We start from the raw sequence: 17,817 nt of genomic DNA, 5'->3' as shown, positions 1-17,817 counted from the left end.
AATCAATTCTATTGCATTCTATAATTGTGTAGATCAGGGGTTCCCAAACTTTTTTTGGCTCAGGGCACCCCTATAAAGATTTTTTTTTTCATCCGAGGCACCCCTACATTATATTCATAATTTTCACTCCCAGCACCTTATATTTATAGCATATTTTAGTGATTATGTTGCGAGGAAAACGTTGAGATAATAGCCATTTTGGTTAGAACTGACTGAAAATAACTTTGTACTTCAAGTTTAAAATGTTACTAAATATTTTTTTAAGTGTCCAAATAAATTCCAAATATTATCAAATGATCTTGTGGCACCCCTGGACTGCCGTCGCGGTGCCCTGTCACCCACTTTGAAAACCCCTGCCATAAAGCATTGGTTCTCAAGGTGCGGTGTGGGGGTCGTTGACATGGACATTCATCTCATCCTGTGTCAGGTGGAGAGGGAGGGGGTGACGGAGCAGAGAAGGCAGAAGGTGGAGGAACAGAGGGAGGAGGAGGAGAGAAGGTGGGGGTCTACGACCTGAAGGCTCACATCGACAAACTCACCGACATCCTACAGGTGAATTACACTTTATGAATATTATTATGTCAGTAACTCTTCTATGAATGAGCTTGTTGGTCTGCCAACTTTATAACACTGATAATGAATGATGAATGGATGACATCCTACAGGTGAAATACACTTTATTTATTATCATGTCAGTAACCTTTCTATGAATGAGCTTGTTGGTCTGCCAACTTTATAACACTGATAATGAATGATGAATGGATGACATCCTACAGGTGAATTACACTTTATGAATATTATTATGTCAGTAACTCTTCTATGAATGAGCTTGTTGATCTAGCAACTTTATAACACTGATAATGAATGACCTACAGTATGTTTTCCTCTGCCGTGCAGCAACACGACTCCAACCGACGTTCAGTTGACTTATTTTATTTAGGAAGGGGGCGTGTGCTGATTAAACATGAAATGTATAGAATCAATCACCTAGCATCTACTAAGAGGGTTGCTCTGTGCTGACGGCTGTCTGTCCTCAGCAAGTGGATGGAGGACAGTCCTCCAGATATCTTACTGTACCCTTGAAGAGGCTCTCCTGTGAGCTGCGGGCCACACTGGGCACAGTTTGTGGAAACATGGTGGCCAACGGCACCAAGTATGGGGCTTTTTTGATCTGAGTGTATCAAAAAAGCAACTGGCTTAAGGCAGCGGAAGCTTGTGATTGGCTGCACGGAGGTGACGAAAGTCAGGGGGGACGGAGATACACCTAAACCTAACCTTAACCCTAAACCTAACCTTAACCCTAAACCTAACCTTAACCCTAACCTCAGTAAAACTAACCTGGTGAATGTTAAACTGGTTGGACCAACGGTGCTGAACCCAGTTGCTTTTTTGATAAACTCAGACTGAAAGACCTGCAACAATACTGTCCCGTGGGGCATGAGGGATAGTCGAGAGTTGTGTGTCTTGGAGTGGCAGAGAACAATATTTAATAGACAAGGTATCCATAGACCCTATTCACAGCCCGCCCACGCATGCGCACTCAGCGAATTTCTCATTATCTTCCTGGTGCTGACGTCAGCTTTGGAGGGTAAAATAACATAGAAATAGCTGGACTTAAAGCCAGAACGGTAAAGTAAATTATAACGCTTTGTGCCTTTTACTATCTTGTGTTCTTGATCATGCTAGCCGTATTTTATACATTACTATTCGGAAATTGCATTAAATGTGTGATTTCTGTGTCCCCTTCTACCGTGACTTCAGCGCCAGGAAGTTGCGTAACGTGAATTCGGTCAATTGGGAGGCAGGGGAAGGATATGGATGGCAGAGAGATGAGAGAGATGGGGTTGGTAGCGTTATAGGGGTGATTACTACTGTATTATTATTTTATGATTTTCCTTTCTGGTTTTCTGTCCTTGGTGTATTGTTAAGTCGTGTCTCGTGTATGCTGATGAATCGTCACACCAACTCAGGCTTGTTTCAGCCCACACCGGTTATACAGTAGGTACTGTATAACCTACTGTATAACCTACTGTATAACCTACTGTATAACCTACTGTATAACCTACTGTATAACCGGTGTGGGCTGAAACAAGCCTGAGTTGGTGTGAAAATGACCCTGAAGTAAGAAGCCCTTAGTGCTTACTGGTTCATAGTTTTAGTTCATTGTTAGTGTGATGTCATACTTACTGGTTCATAGTTTTAGTTCATTGTTAGTGTGATGTCATACTTACTTGTTTATAGTTTTAGTTCATTGTTAGTGTGATGTCATACTTACTGGTTTATAGTTTTAGTTCATTGTTAGTGTGATGTCATACTTACCGTTTCAGGAAGTGATGTCATACTTACCGTTTCAGGAAGTGATGTCATACTTACCGTTTCAGGAAGTGAAGCTCCAGAACAACATGAAGGATGAAGAGATCCAAGCTCTGAGGGAGAGGATGATGAAGATGGAGAGAGTTATACCTGTTCAGGTACTACACACTACTACACACTACTACACACTGCTACACACTGCTACACAACCACATAGACACACATAGAGAACACACACTGAGGGAGAGGATGATGAAGATGGAGAGAGTGATCCCTGTTCAGTGTGACGTGTGACAGACAGACTGACAGACTGACGGACGGACGGACGGACTGATGGACAGCTGGTCGAGGGTATATTCTATCTGCAGCGTTCTAACTGTCATGTGAAGCTCAACTAATACTCCAGCTAACACCACTCCCAGATGTTTTTTTTCCGCATCTCAATTGCACCTCATTGGCTAAGGGCCCTGGCTTTGTACTGTCTGCGAGCCCACAACAATGATATATCATTTTTGTTGATATTTGTGATCTGATGTTGCAAAATGGGACACAGTTATGAAAACATACTAGCCATCTTTTATGTGTAGATTTGAAAGTGCCCTTTGAGACTATGGGTTTAAAGGTGTATTCAGTGATAATGAAAGTGGCCGGGGGTCATCTTGTCCCTTACTGGCCTTACAGCGTGGAAATGTTTAGTTTTTTATAGAATTTTTACACCATTATAATGTTCTCGTTTTGGTCATTAGACCCAATCACTGAATCCAGCTTCAGGATATGTATGATACTAATTTACTACGAGACTGTGGCATTTTATGAGTTTATGAGTAGTTTACAATCTAGGCATTTAGCAGACGTTCTTAATTCAGAGCGACTGTGGTTCTCAAAACTTTTATTTTGACCATCATAACTAAACATCATAACGTAACTACGGCCATACTCTACCCTGATTGGTCGAGGACTGGCTGGCCACCTCTGAAAACCGAATCTAGCTACGCTCGCAACACGGGCCATGGTGGAAGTCCTTATATGGTCAGCACACATTCTAGTGAGGAGAATGAACGGAAAATGTACCAATTATATTTTTATTTGAATGAAATAAACCTTTGAGTGTTTTAGGAGGTCCATTCCACATAACGGCTGCTGAGTATAGGAATGTGCTCTTTCCCAGACCGCTGGTAAATGTGTATGGTATGAAGTCAGTAGAGCTTCCTCTGGTGTTATACCGATGGTAAATGTGTATGGTATGAAGTCAGTAGAGCTTCCTCTGGGGTTATACCGATGGTAAATGTGTATGGTATGAAGTCAGTAGAGCTTCCTCTGGGGTTATACCGATGGTAAATGTGTATGGTATGAAGTCAGTAGAGCCTCTGGTGTTATACCGATGGTAAATGTGTATGGTATGAAGTCATTAGAGCCTCTGGTGTTATACCGATGGTAAATGTGTATGGTATGAAGTCAGTAGAGCCTCTGGTGTTATACCTGGTAAATGTGTATGGTATGAACTCAGTAGAGCCTCTGGTGTTATACCGATGGTAAATGTGTATGGTATGAAGTCAGTAGAGCCTCTGGTGTTATACCGATGGTAAATGTGTATGGTATGAAGTCAGTAGAGCCTCTGGTGTTATACCTGGTAAATGTGTATGGTATGAAGTCAGTAGAGCCTCCTCTGGTGTTATACCGATGGTAAATGTGTATGGTATGAAGTCAGTAGAGCTTCCTCTGGGGTTATACCGATGGTAAATGTGTATGGTATGAAGTCAGTAGAGCTTCCTCTGGGGTTATACCGATGGTAAATGTGTATGGTATGAAGTCAGTAGAGCTTCCTCTGGTGTTATACCGATGGTAAATGTGTATGGTATGAAGTCAGTAGAGCCTCCTCTGGTGTTATACCGATGGTAAATGTGTATGGTATGAAGTCAGTAGAGCTTCCTCTGGGGTTATACCGATGGTAAATGTGTATGGTATGAAGTCAGTAGAGCTTCCTCTGGTGTTATACTGATGGCTGTCTCTGACATTTACAACATATTTGACCAGATACCTGGGGTACCTCGCTGTTCTTAATTCTGTGAACCATGCGCATTTTTGTGTGCGATACTCTCTCCTCGACTCACAGCCGCTTTAGGCTATGAAGATGTGCTGGGAGAAGATGAGTTCTGGGATGAAGTCACAGGATTAGTCTACTTCAGTGTTTCTCAACCTTTTTTCTGCATGGGCACACTTTTCATGTCCCAAGAATCCATGGGCACACCAACATAATATGGGGGTGTAAATATCATCACTGTTGGGAAGAAACCTTGCATCTCCAAGTTTCAAATGTGTACGTTTCTTCACAAAGTAAAGCCCTGCTTCATCATACAAGGCTGTCGCACAACAGTAGTGAAAACAGCAGATCTACAAGCACACAACGCCTCGCACACCGCGAGGCGTTGTGTGCTTGTAGATCGGCTGTTTTCACTGGTTTAAATCATTTTTAACATGATAAATACAATACTGGCTTTCAAGCAGTTTCAAGGGGCACACTTGACCCTTCTCAGGGGCACACCAAAGGTCCCCAGGACCAGTGGTTGAGAAACACTGGCCTACTTGCCTCAGAATAGGTTGAGAATATTTGGAATTCATCGCTACATCAATATCACTGACCAGAATTCATCGCTACATCAATATCACTGACCAGAATTCATCGCTACATCAATATCACTGACCAGAGTCAAACTAGTTTGAAACCCCTGGCCTATCGCAACCACATTCATATCCGAGTTGTGATTGGCTGTGTGTTCTAATATCTGAGTTGTTATTGGCTGTTACAGGACGATGACGATGACGAGGACAACGACGGTGACGTGGACGAGGAAGACGGAGGGAGCGGGGCCTCCCAGCAGGAAGAGGGCGGAGCCGGCGTGACGGGCGGCAGCGGCGGCCAACCAGAGGTCAGGGTGACCCGTCTGATGGAGGAAGACCCCGCCTTCCGCAGAGGGCGCCTCCGCTGGCTGAAACAGGAACAGCAGCGCATCCTCAACCTGCAGCAGCAGAACATCACTAAGAAGCTACGCACCTCTATTACACCAGGTATGATAACCTCTCTAGTATATATATGTATATATATATATATACTGTATGTATATATATATATATATACTGTATGTATATATATATAATATACAGTATATATATATATATATATATATATATATATATATATATATATATATATACAGTGTATATATATATATATATATATATATATATATATATACAGTGTATATATATATATATTGTATATATATATATATATATATATATATATATATATATATTGTATATATATATATATATATATATATATATATATATATATATATATATATATATATATATATATATACTGTATATTATACTGTATATACCACAGCAACAGAATATCACCAAGAAGCTACGCACCACTAACACACCAGGTAGGATAACCTCTCTAATATATATATATATATATATATATATATATATATATATATGTATATATATGGACATGTTGTCTGTTGGTTGGTGCACCGCTATGAACAGTGAGCCTGAAACTAGTCCAGTGAGAGAGGTTCCGTGGTGCAAAACTAAAATGTGGATTTTGTTTTTAACGCATACATTTTGTGTGTGTGTGTGTGTGTGTGTGTGTGTAGGTCCAGTGGTTCCGGTCCACCTTCCCGGTACGGGTCGGTTCATCCCCCCCCAGGACTGCAAGCTGAAGTTCCCCTTTAAGAGTAACCCCGCCCACCGCATGTCCTGGGGTCCCGCTAGCGCCGCCCTGCTGGCCGGGATGTTCCCCGGGGGGGTGGGGCCGGGGGAGGGCCAGCCAATAGGAGGAGAGGTGGGCGGAGGAGGAGGAGGAGACAGGAAGTGCAGCCCCTCCCCCCCGCTGCTCCAAGCCCCGCCCCCTCAGCAGCGAGGCCGCACCCCCAGCCCGCAGAGATCTGCCTGGCAACAGCAGCGTAACCTAGGCAACGGTAGGCCCAATCACACGTTGTTATAGGGTTGTTTTTGACAGCAAATTTTGATTTAGTTTCAGTCATAGTCTTTTGAATAAAATCTCATTTAGTTTTAGTCATAATTTAGTCACCTGAGAAGTTTTAGTTTTAGTCTAATTTTAGTCGACTAAATATCATACGCTTTTTGGCGATTAAATCTACAGTTGATTTAGTCAACTAAAATGTATTTTTGGCAGGCCTTGATGGCATCGTAATGACTGATTTTACACTTGGTTGCGTGCTGATAATAGCCGATCTACAAGCTCACAACGCATTGGCGATTCTAGCCTCTTCTATCAGGGGTGCAAGACGGACCGGGTTCCTCATGCACGTGCGCTAGAACATTTTACGGTTTATCTGTTGTTTTAACGGTTTTCTAAGGTTTCTTTTCTTACCTAATTGTAAACACAATACAAACAAAAACAGGTGCTTTTTCTAGACACCATGAGCATATTTCTATATGATTTATTTACTGATTTTGCAACAACTTGTGTGTAAAATACATTGACTTACTTGAGTAGGCCTACTGACTGCACTTGTAGGCATTTGTACTTTACTTGAGTAGGTCCAATTTCCAGTACTTTACTAGGCCTATCAACTCCACTACATCTCGGATCCAAATATTGTATCGTTACTAGGGATGGCCAAATGGAGATTTTTTCTTAACCGATAACCGAAAGGCCTTATCAGTTAATTAACCGTTAACCGTTAAGGAAATGTGTTCAAAAATGCGCTATTTTAGCGATTTAAAAAAGGAAAATACACCCGTTTTTCCCCATAATAAAGTGCCATATTTACACATTACAAACAATAAAACTAGGAGAAACAAGAATACAAATGTTTTCTAAAAGAAATGTGTTTTTGCAAAGAAACAGTGGGATTGAAATGATCAGTCTGTAATGTGATGCGCTTTCGCCAGGCACGTGCGCACATACAGCAAAGGGGGCTGGAGCCCTTAACTTTTATCAACAGAATTGTCCACCAAAAGGCCCTTCAGCCCATGCCTCTCTAACATTCTGTGCACTCCCTGGATATCGCCTAACAAAACAGCCTCAGCGAGATGCTCGCATGTAGAGCAATAACTTTCAATCGTATGACTTTTGGAATGGTTGAATCGGCTAAACGTGATGTCCATTTCATTCATTTTTTTCTCTCTCGCCCGTGTTTTGTGTGTGCTGATGCAGCGATCATTGAATTTGCGACTCTGAGCTCAGCTTTGTTATTTTCGCATATCCTACTGTAACCAAGACGACTTTAGCGTTCCTCACGTCATCAACATGTAACATTAGAAAGTTGTGTTTTAAGCTCTTCTTAAACGGGATTCAATGTGACGACGGGGGTCTGTTTTGTAAAATCCAATCGACGACACCACGACGGAGCATTTGTTGAACAAGTCAGCGTGTACGACTCCAAATCAAGCAGCGTCGCAGACTCGCAGTTGCGTGAATGCAGAAAGGTGTGACCACAGCGTGTATAGTTGCATGGTTGATGACTTGATGTTGCGTAGATATTGGTGTACGGGGCTTTTGGTGTGACACATGGGTTGATTTCCTTTTTCTTTTCTTTTTTATCGGTCAAAATTGACCGTTATTGCTTACCGGTAACCAATTTCTTATCGGTTTAACGGTAACGGTTAACCGTTGGCCATCCCTAATCGTTACTGATTTATTGATCTTAAAACTGTGGTTACTTTGCAGATATAAATTATAATATTACAAAACATACATAAACCATACTTTGCTTAAGTAGAAAATTCGGTAGAGTTGACTTGCTTGAGAGAGAGAGAGAGAGAGAGAGAGAGGGCTTTAGTAGCCTTTCGCCTCCAAATTTGACACCAGAGCTAAATAACAGATAAATAAAATCGCCTATTTCACAACGTGTCACAATGCGACACGTTTGAGCTTGTAGATCTGCTGTTTCAACTATCAATGTCATAAAGTATAAAGTTGTCAAATATGTCAGTCATTTCTTTGTGTATTTAGGTTACTGTATGTGTCATATCTGCCATGTGCAACTTCAAAGCCTAAAAGCCAAACAGAAACGTAATTGTCAACGACAAAAACACATTTAAATTGTTAATCGCAATTATTTGAGGTAAAATTAAAACATTGCACTCGTCAAACTCTTTGATGTCTCCCAGTGCCTAATAAGGTTTTATATTAAACCATAGCTTAATATCTGGGGCAGCTGCGGGCTGAAGAGGAAAAACTCCAATTCCCACAATGCAACGGGAGATGATGTGATCAGGAAATGGGGTTTTCCAATACAGGCCAGGCCAGTGAGATTCACCAAAGTGCATTTGTCTCCTAATCCAACTCCAGATCACGTTCATGTATAAAACCAGCCCGTCTCTACCGGCCGCTACAAAAGCACTGATGCCCGCAATTGACCGAATTCACGTTACGCAATTTCCTGGTGCTGACTCACGGTTGAAGGGGGAAAACTACTAAAAGCCCATAGAGTTAACACAGAAATCGCAAATTTAATGCAATTTCCGAATAGTAAAGTATAAAATACGGCTAGCATGATCAAGAACACAAGATAGTAAAAGGCACAAAGCGGTATAATTTACTTTACCGTTCGAAATAATGATTTGTTGGCTTTAAGTCCAGCAATTATGTTATTTTACCCTTCAAAGCTGACGTCAGCACCAGGGAGTTGCTGAGAAATTCGCTGAGTGCGCATGCGTGGGCGGGCCGTGAAGAGGGTCTATTGTAATTGTTCTGTTCTGTCATAATGGTCACATGTCATAATGGTCACATGTCATAATGGTCACATGATCCCCCAGGCAACGGCCCCGGTAACGGCTACTACCAGCATCCTCACCATCACCACGGCAACAACAACAACAACCAACCTCCCCAGCAGCGGCGCTACAGGAGGAACTCCCTGGACAGCGGCTCCAACGGTCACCACGGCAACCAGCAGCAGCATCACCATCACCCCGGCAACCACCAGGGGGTAGGGGGAGTGGCGGGTGGAGGGGGAGGGGGGCACCAGGGGAGACCGCGCTACCGCAGGGGGGCGTCGCCCGGACCTGGAGGAGGAGGGGGAGGAGGAGGAGGTAATAATATAATATAATAATAACTAGAAAAAATGCAATGCCTATTAACCCTGCAAGACACGAATTAATTTCTACTGGCCAAAAAAAAAAATATATAAAATCAGATGGTGTTGTAGGAGTCCTAATCACAGGAAAATGTAATGTTAAAAAATGTATAATGTTTTTGTAAGATTTTATAGCCATAAATCATAAATCATGCTCTAATTTGCATTTTGGGTATATTTTTCACAATATGCCCATATGCACGTGTTCTAGACAATCTAATGATCACGAAAAACAATATTACAGGCATTTTACTTATGTTTTAGTGAAGAATAGCTTCAGTTAAAAAGTGAGATGTTGTTTGTCCAGACGCTGGAATTTCAACTTCTCTGGGAGGTGTGAATGTCAGCCTCTGTGGGGGGTATTTATATACAAATATCGTGGCCAATGGCATTGTAATACTAAACAATAGGATTTAATGGTGATGTTAATGTGAAAAAAGAACAGGAAAACTAATTATAACATTTTTTTAAAAATGATTTAAAAAATGTTGTCAAAAAGCAACGCTGGGCCTTAACTCAGGGTTAACTCATTTCCTGCTATCCCCGTGGAAACAGGAGGTTTCCCGCTGTACCGCTCTGCCATGCCCGTAGATCCCGGAAATTTAATTAGCTTTAATCATTATGAAACAATTAAAAGATCCTGTTTTGACCGGATCTAGGTTTGTGTATCCGGTCTGAGGCCCAATCATAGCTCAGCTGCATTGTAAACAAGGAAGCTGCTGCACGGCTATAACATGGTCTTTTTTTCACACCGATTTTTTTTTATTTTGAAGCTGTTTGATTATTTTACCCGCCTGGCATATGATCTGCGCACAGATCGTCTGCTATGGCAGCAAAAAAGTTATTGTCTAGATAATATCATGTGAAAATCAACCAATCCTCGCTAGCACCCCATTGAACCACAGGTGGTATCCATCCATCCATCCATCTTCAACCGCTTATCTGGAATCGGGTCGCAGGGGTAACAGTTCCAACTGGGATTTCCAGATTTCCTTATCCTGAGCAACTTCCTCCACTCCCTCTGGGAGTATACCGAGGCGTTCCCAAGCCAGTGTGGAGATATAATCCTTCCATCTGTCTGACTAGGCCTAGGCCCACCCATTTCGTTTTTGTGCCCACCCAAAAATAACTAAAACATTCGCGGCGAGGCGATGCGATGCGTGGTGCAGCGCAGTGTGGCGAAGTGCGGCTATCTAGGAAGCAAAGAAAGGACACCACAGTTTGATTTGATCAAAGTCAATTATGAAGCGATTTCTAAACTTAAACGTCTCCATATTGACTGGGAAGTCCACTTCTGACTGTATTATGTCCCTGTAAATATTTAAATGTTGGCTATTTTAACTCTTATAGTGCCAATCCCGAACTAGTTTGGCTTTATTTTTCTATATCAGGGTGCCGATCCCGAACTAGTTTTTTTTTTTTTTTTCGAGCCGAGCCGCCGGCCAGCGCTTGTCTATGTAGGATTCTATGGCCATTGGGCGCCCTCTAGTGGTGAAAAGGTGGCATTGAAAGAGTTAAAATAGCCGATGTACAAGCTCACATGTACAAGCTCACATTGTCCACATTGGGATCAATTCACCTTTTATTTGCTGAGCTGCATATTTTTCACTCTCTACCAAATGTCTTTGCCAAAAAAATGCCAATCTAAAAGCTCACAGCGTGGTGCGCTGTGAGCTTGTAGATCTGCAATTTTTTTTATCACATGTACTTACGCCCCAGGATAATGGTCATTTTGATTATCGCAATAATATCGTAAAAATCACGATTTATCTTGGTCAACAATAACGTGACGTGACATTTCCATATCGTCCCATCCTCTAGGAGGAGGAGGTTACCAAGGCAACCACCACCACCACCAGTACAACCACCACCCGTACTACAACCCCCACAATGCACCATTCCAGCCGGGAGGGGGGCCGCCGCACCCGCAGCAGCACTACCACAGCCTGCCACGGCAGCCTCCCGCCACCAGGGGGGGCGAGGGCGGGCCGGGCGGGGCCGGTGGGGGGGGGTGGGGCTTCACCACGCCTCCCAGGATGAGACGGCAGTTCAGCGCGCCCGACCTCAACGCTAACGCTAATGCTAACGCTAACGCCAGCAACGGCGGTAACCACGACGACAAGGAGACTCCCGTCTGACCTCTTGAACTTTGAACTTTTTTTTTTTTTTGTAACTTCTGATTGAACCCTGTGGTGACGCACCGAGGTTTCTGATTGGCTCCTGGGCCTCCACCCGCCGGAGACCGGCCAATCACAGGAAAGCTGTAAATATGTGACGTAAAAAAGGTGGAATGGCGTTTGCTGTAGTTGAGGTGTGTGTGTGTGTGTGTGTGTGTGTGTGTGTGTGTGTGTGTGTGTGTGTGTGTGTGTGTGTGTGTGTGTGTGTGTGTGTGTGTGTGTGTGTGTGTGTGTGTGTGTAAATGTGTGTGTGTTTGTATGTGCGTGTGTGTGTGTGCGCACGTGTGTGTCAGCACTTTTGCTTAACGCACAACCGTATGAGTGCACGTTAATTCACACTATGCCAAATAACACGACACACACGTGTGTGTGTGTTTGTTCAATCCTGCTGTGTGTGTGTGTGTGTGTGTGTGTACGTGGGGTTGCTAGTTTGACTCCCATGCATCATATTTAGAGTTGTTGGTAAAAGCTAGAAACTTGTTTTCTGTTTAGTTGTTTTTTTTGTGTGATTTTGGCCGCATGTGGTCGGGATTTATAATTTGTATCAAGATTTAGTTTGATTGATTCTTTTTTTTCTTTTATATTTGATGGTTTTCATTGGACGATGACAACGAGGTGCTTTAAAAAAAACTGACTGCCAGCCTATAGCTGCTAGCCGCTAGCTGTTAGCCGCTAGCTGTTACCCGTTAGCTGCTAGGTGTTAGCTGCTAGGTGTTAGCTGCTAGCCGCTAGCTGCTAGCTGTGTCGACTCTAAAGTTGCTTTCCCCCAGATAAAAGATAAGATATCTCTTATCTTATCGCGTGATTGGATCCACCTTGTCGGTGCCGGTCAGCGTGCAGGGGGTGGGCGTGGCTTAAACGTAGGCAACGAGCGGCGGCTTTGTGCACGTAAAACGTGTTCGCTCGAAACGAATCCTTGGCCTCTCGGTCGGGAAGGGAGCGCACCTTAAAGGTTGGTCTGCGTTCGACCAACGCACCTTCACGACTTTTGAAAAGTTACAGACGAACCCATTTTGGTTCCTTTTATTAACTATCGATCATTTTGCCGGGGGACCCCTTGGGACACCCTGAAGGACCCCTGGGGGTCCACGGACCCTCTCTGAAGTGTCAGGCCGGCTTCTTTTTAAAAGAACCCACGTCTTCACAAAGACCGATAACACAATGGCATTCTGTGTCCGCTAGCCGCCTTAGCCTGTACTTATAGCTAGCTAGCCTGTTTAGCCTCTGCGCTGGCTGTGGTTTGGTTGCATATGCCTGTTTAGCCTCTGTGCGAGCGGTGTTGAGCGTAGGCTAGCCAGCTAGAGCGTTTAGCCCCCGCGTCACCGGCTATGGTAGTGCGCGCCAGCCAGCTAGCCTCAGTTGTCTACGACATCTCGTCACAGTTTGCCTGTGACGCTAGCCTGTGACGCTAGCCTGTGACGCTAGCCTGCGATGCTAGCCTAGCCTGCTAACTGCAGCAAGAAACCAAAGAGAGGACAGACAGACAGACAGACAGACAGGTAAACGACTCCTGAAATGAATACCGACTGACTTCCCATCAGTGGAAGGATAAACTCTACCTCCGTGGAAAGAGCGATAAAAGCTCAGTTTGCACGCTATCGTACAATGCCGTCGACAGGCTCCAATGCACGGCAGCCATTTTGGAGTGAAATCGGGCCTCTTCTCGCTTCCTTCACAGGTCTTACCGATGATTCTGATGATTCTTAAACATGATTGGTGGTCCTTAAACATTTAGATTTTGAAGGACCGCCACAACTCTGAGTGTACAAATAGAACATTTGGTTCCATGAAAATGCGCATTTGATTCAGATTTGACCACAGGCAATCAATAGCACAAAATGAATGGCAGCACAAAAAAGAAATTTCGCAGTGCCCAAACCAGAACTTGCTTCTCTGTTCTGACCTCGCCATGCTGGTTAGGAATAACTATAAGTTTATGTTTTAGGCATAATTTTACTGTGGTAAATATCATGTTGTAGGGGAGGGTACATTTTTTATGCTTCGGGAGGGTCATTGATTTTTCCCCCAATTGAGAGGGAGGGTCATCATGGTATTTTATACCAGGGCTTATACATTTTCTCCAGTAGTTCCCCTTAATAAAAAACGACCCCTCCCTAACACCCGAGAAGGAAGAGAAGAATTTGTTTCCAGTATGGCTGCTTGCACAAGGAGCCAATTGGCGAAAAGTCCGATGTATCGTTTAGCTTGAAGATCTGATCGTGTAAAATCGGGCAATCGGGGAGATGATGATGAAGGAGTAGTTTTTCGTACAACGGAGCGGTTCCGTCGCTCCGATCCGTTTGGGCGACGCTGTGGAGGACGATCGAGTCGAACCTTGAACCCGGGAACTCCTGAGAGGAAACACGAGGAAACACACTGGGACTCCGTCTGGTTTTGTGTGTATATATTCATATATACACACTGGGACTGGTTTTGTGTGTATATATTCATATATACACACTGGGACTGGTTTTGTGTGTATATATTCATATATACACACTGGGACTGGTTTTGTGTGTATATATTCGGAGATGTTACTATTTTGAGACGTTTTGTCGCGGCGGTGACAATTTTATGAAGACGATGACAAAAAATTAATAAAATTAAACGTAACTCCACCCCTCGTCACCTGATGACCTGGGGGGGGCGGGGTTGTTTTTATTGTTACCGACGCTGTTTATGAAACCATGGGATAAATGTAGGAAAGCGGGAGGAATTATGGGAAATGTAGGAAAGAGTGAGGGAGATGTGGTCTCAAAACAAGGCGCAATAAGCGGGATCTATGGACAGAAATAAACATGGGAAATGTAGGCACAAGGAAGGTGGAATCCTGGGAGATGTAGGCACAAGGAAGGTTGGATTTTGGGAGACGTAAGGGGTGTGGTGGTGACCCAAGGAACTATGGGAAATGTAGTTGACTACTGTAGTTGAGAAAGGGAAGGACGGGAGGGGAATGAGAGATGGAAAGAACAGATAAAAGTGTGAGAAGAAAGAAGGGAGAGAATGTTTGTCTTAAACACTACACCACAAAGTGTACAACACTAGCATCCATATTGTGGCAAAAGCTTTCGTGGGAAAAGCAGAAATGACACTGTTTAGTGTAGACTAGAGAACCTGAGGTGTTGAGTAGGACTGAACACTAGAGGCCAGTACATGCTCCTTGTCCCATGTCTGAACTTCAGTTTGATAAAGAACGGTGATACGACCAGTGTTGGGGAAGTTACTTTGAAAGTGTAACTTGTACAGTTACAAGTAACTCACCATGGCAGTAACTTGATCAAGTTAAAGTTATACCCCTGGAGAAATGTAACTTATAAAGTTTCAAGTTACATAGAAAAGGTTACTTGAGTAACTTGAGTTACTTTTTTTTTCTAGCATTAAATTGAGAATATACATTTGGTGTACGTGAAACAAAATATATTATCCTACAAAAAAGGTCACATGCCAGCAGAAATATGCCTCTCAACTTTATTTAAAAAAACGTTGACATTTTCTTTAGTAAACATCTGTTTTCCTTAAATGAAGTTCAAAAAGAAGAAAATGATGATCTGTTGAGGACATTTGATCGTCAATCTTAACAAAACTTAAATGTAAAATCATAACCTCGCTTGTAACTAATTGTAACTTGTAACTTGAGCCAAAAATGACCCAAAAAGTATCTCAGTTACTTGACGAGTTACAGAAATATGAATGTAACTCAGTTACCAGCAAGTTACAGCAAAATGTAACTTAGTTACGTAACTCAGTTACATGTAACGTTTAACTTCCCCAACACTGGATACGACTAAAATCGACGTCATTCAGAACCTTCCAACGGGAAGGCCTCGGAGAACTTTCTTCTGGGAAACTCGCGCTACGCCTTCAGATGTCTCGATTCTCCCGAACCGTGGCATAGTTCTGAAAGCCTGTCTGAAACAGGAGTTTTTATCGTATTTCTTCTCCGACATGTGGAAGGAGCAGGTATTGGAGCTTTTAACGTTGTTCTGAGACTCTTTGAGCAAGGACAAGAACGACAGACGGACGGACGGACAGACGCGCCGTCAAAGTTAAACAGGAACAGGAAGTAAGCTGCTAGCGTGCCGGGACAAACTTCCTGTTAACCAAAATGATGTAATAATCATAAAACATAAGACTTGATGCGTCGAAGACTTCATTAAAGGCATAGTATGGTATACCTTCGCCCCTTTGTTTTTTCACCGTTTGTTTTTGGTATGGACGCCTAAAAAACTTCCCCAGAAATATACATGTGTATTCATGTTTTGTGATGGGTGAAGTGACATAATATGCCTTTAAGATAATGCCGGTTTAAAGGTGAATTATTTAAACGAGTTTAGGACGTTTGCGCGTTGCTAAAGCAACAATATTGAACGTTCGATAAGGAATCTGTTTGATGTTTGTGATGATGACGATGAAGACGAAGATGTTTGACTGCTCGCGTGGAGCAAGGGATTGTGGGAGTTTGTCACAACGATCCTTGACCTTCACGTTTCTTTTTTGTTTAGTTTTTTTAAACGAGAAAACCATCCAATGGCTGCGCTCCCTTCTGTGGGGCGTCGCCAGCGGCGATGATGACGAAGATAACGATAGTGACGAATAAAACAAACAGGAAGTGATTTGTGATTGGCTGGTGGAGGAGCACGTTGTCGAGTCTTTCTCGCTCTCTTCACTTGTATCCACCAATCACGGGACAATCTACCTACCGCCGGGTGTTATGGGAAATGTAGTTTTATTTTTTTGTTTCAGTTTTATTTTTTTCGTCTGGTTTTGACTTTTCCACTTTATTTCTCCTTTTATGGTTTTTAATTTCTTTCTTTTTTTTTTGGTTTTGTATCTCCAGCTTGTGGCCTCTTCTGATTGGCTGGTTTCTGAGTGTATCCATTCTCTGCTTCCTGTCTGAGTATTGTAACCCCCGCTGGGTTCCCAACATGAGGCTCGGGGTCCCCCAACAGGGTCCAAATGGAACCTCTTTAACGGGGGTCCTGTACCTCCGTTAAAGAGTAGGAATGGAACCAAACGGACCCTTACGGAGGGTCCCGTAATAAAGGGTCCATTTTGGACCCTCTGGGGGTCCCCGAACCAACCTCTGAGAACCGGTATTTGATTTCTTTTTTAACCCTTTGCTTTTTGTGATGTTGTTAAATCAATCATCGCCACGAATAATTATATCGTTATTATCATGAATTAATAATTATTATCACTGCTACTTGTGCTGTGTTTGTGCTTGACCGTGTGTGTGTGTGTGTGTGTGTGTGTGTGTGTGTGTGTGTGTGTGTGCGTGCGTGCGTGTGCATGTGTGTATGTGCGTGCGCGTGTGCATGTGTGTGTATGTGCGTACGCGTGTGCATGTGTGTGAGTGTGTATGTTACATGTTCATGGATTGATTTTTAGGGTTTTTATTGTTTTATTTTATTTTATTTTATTTTATTTTATTCTGAAGTTTTGATAACAAACCTCTAAGCCTGTCGGGTTGGTGGAGTGGAAGGGGGAGGAGCTAAGCGCTGCCATGACAACAACGGCGGTGTCATCGGTCAGCCCTTCTCCTATTGGTTAAAAGCTTCCGGGCCACGCCCCCCTCACTGATGTCTATCTTTTTTTTTTCCTTTCTTTTTTTTTCTCTTTAATTCTGTTATTTTTTCATTGCATTGATGTCATCACGATGTGTGTGTGTGTGTGTGTGTGTGTGTGTGTGTGTGTGTGTGTGTGTGTGTGTGTGTGTGTGTGTGTGCGCGTGCGCGTGTGTGTGTTTGTTATCAGGACCCAATCTCAGGCTGTCTAAGGAGACATGTTGGCAATAAACAGAAATAACAGCGCCACCGTGTGGTCGTCTCTTGTTTTGTGTGTGTTTTGATTTCATGTCTGACACTGTACACTGTTCTAGGGTTGTTGTTTTATCCAATCAGATGTTGTTGTTTTATCCCATACAGTTCTAGCAGGTAAAATGAAAGACGAGATAGTAGGGATGCTGAGATTAATCGATACGGCTCATGATCGCGATACAAACGTGTGCGATACGAGTGAATCGTTTCATTCGGTGTGTATCGGCACAATTGTCGTCTGAAATCGTAATGTATGGTATTGTGATGTAGAGGTATCGTGACGTATTGTTCGCTGCATGTCTGAATGGGTTTTTCATGTAGTAGGCCTATTTCATTCTATCCTGTGTTTCCAAGGTGTCTTGAACCGTTTACTGCAGCTGTGACTGCCGC

The 17,817-nt window shown here is 43.1% G+C and overlaps 1 protein-coding gene across 1 annotated transcript in view; it reads left to right on the top strand.

The window, feature by feature from the left end:
* Window positions 1-16,837, top strand: part of LOC308298652 (kinesin-like protein KIF1C) — a 79,097-nt gene extending 62,260 nt beyond the window's left edge. The window contains 6 exon segments of the mRNA XM_080742295.1: window positions 428-552; window positions 2,382-2,471; window positions 5,121-5,379; window positions 5,982-6,305; window positions 9,115-9,303; window positions 11,256-16,837. Coding sequence (XP_080598421.1) covers window positions 428-552; window positions 2,382-2,471; window positions 5,121-5,379; window positions 5,982-6,305; window positions 9,115-9,303; window positions 11,256-11,572 — 1,304 coding nt within the window. The 3' untranslated portion in view covers window positions 11,573-16,837.
* The last annotated feature ends 980 nt before the right edge of the window (window positions 16,838-17,817 follow it).

The sequence above is a fragment of the Nannobrachium achirus genome, assembly GCF_963921795.1.
Source record: "Nannobrachium achirus genome assembly, chromosome: 14".
NCBI lineage: Eukaryota > Metazoa > Chordata > Actinopteri > Myctophiformes > Myctophidae > Nannobrachium > Nannobrachium achirus.
This window is presented reverse-complemented; position numbering and strand designations above follow the sequence as displayed.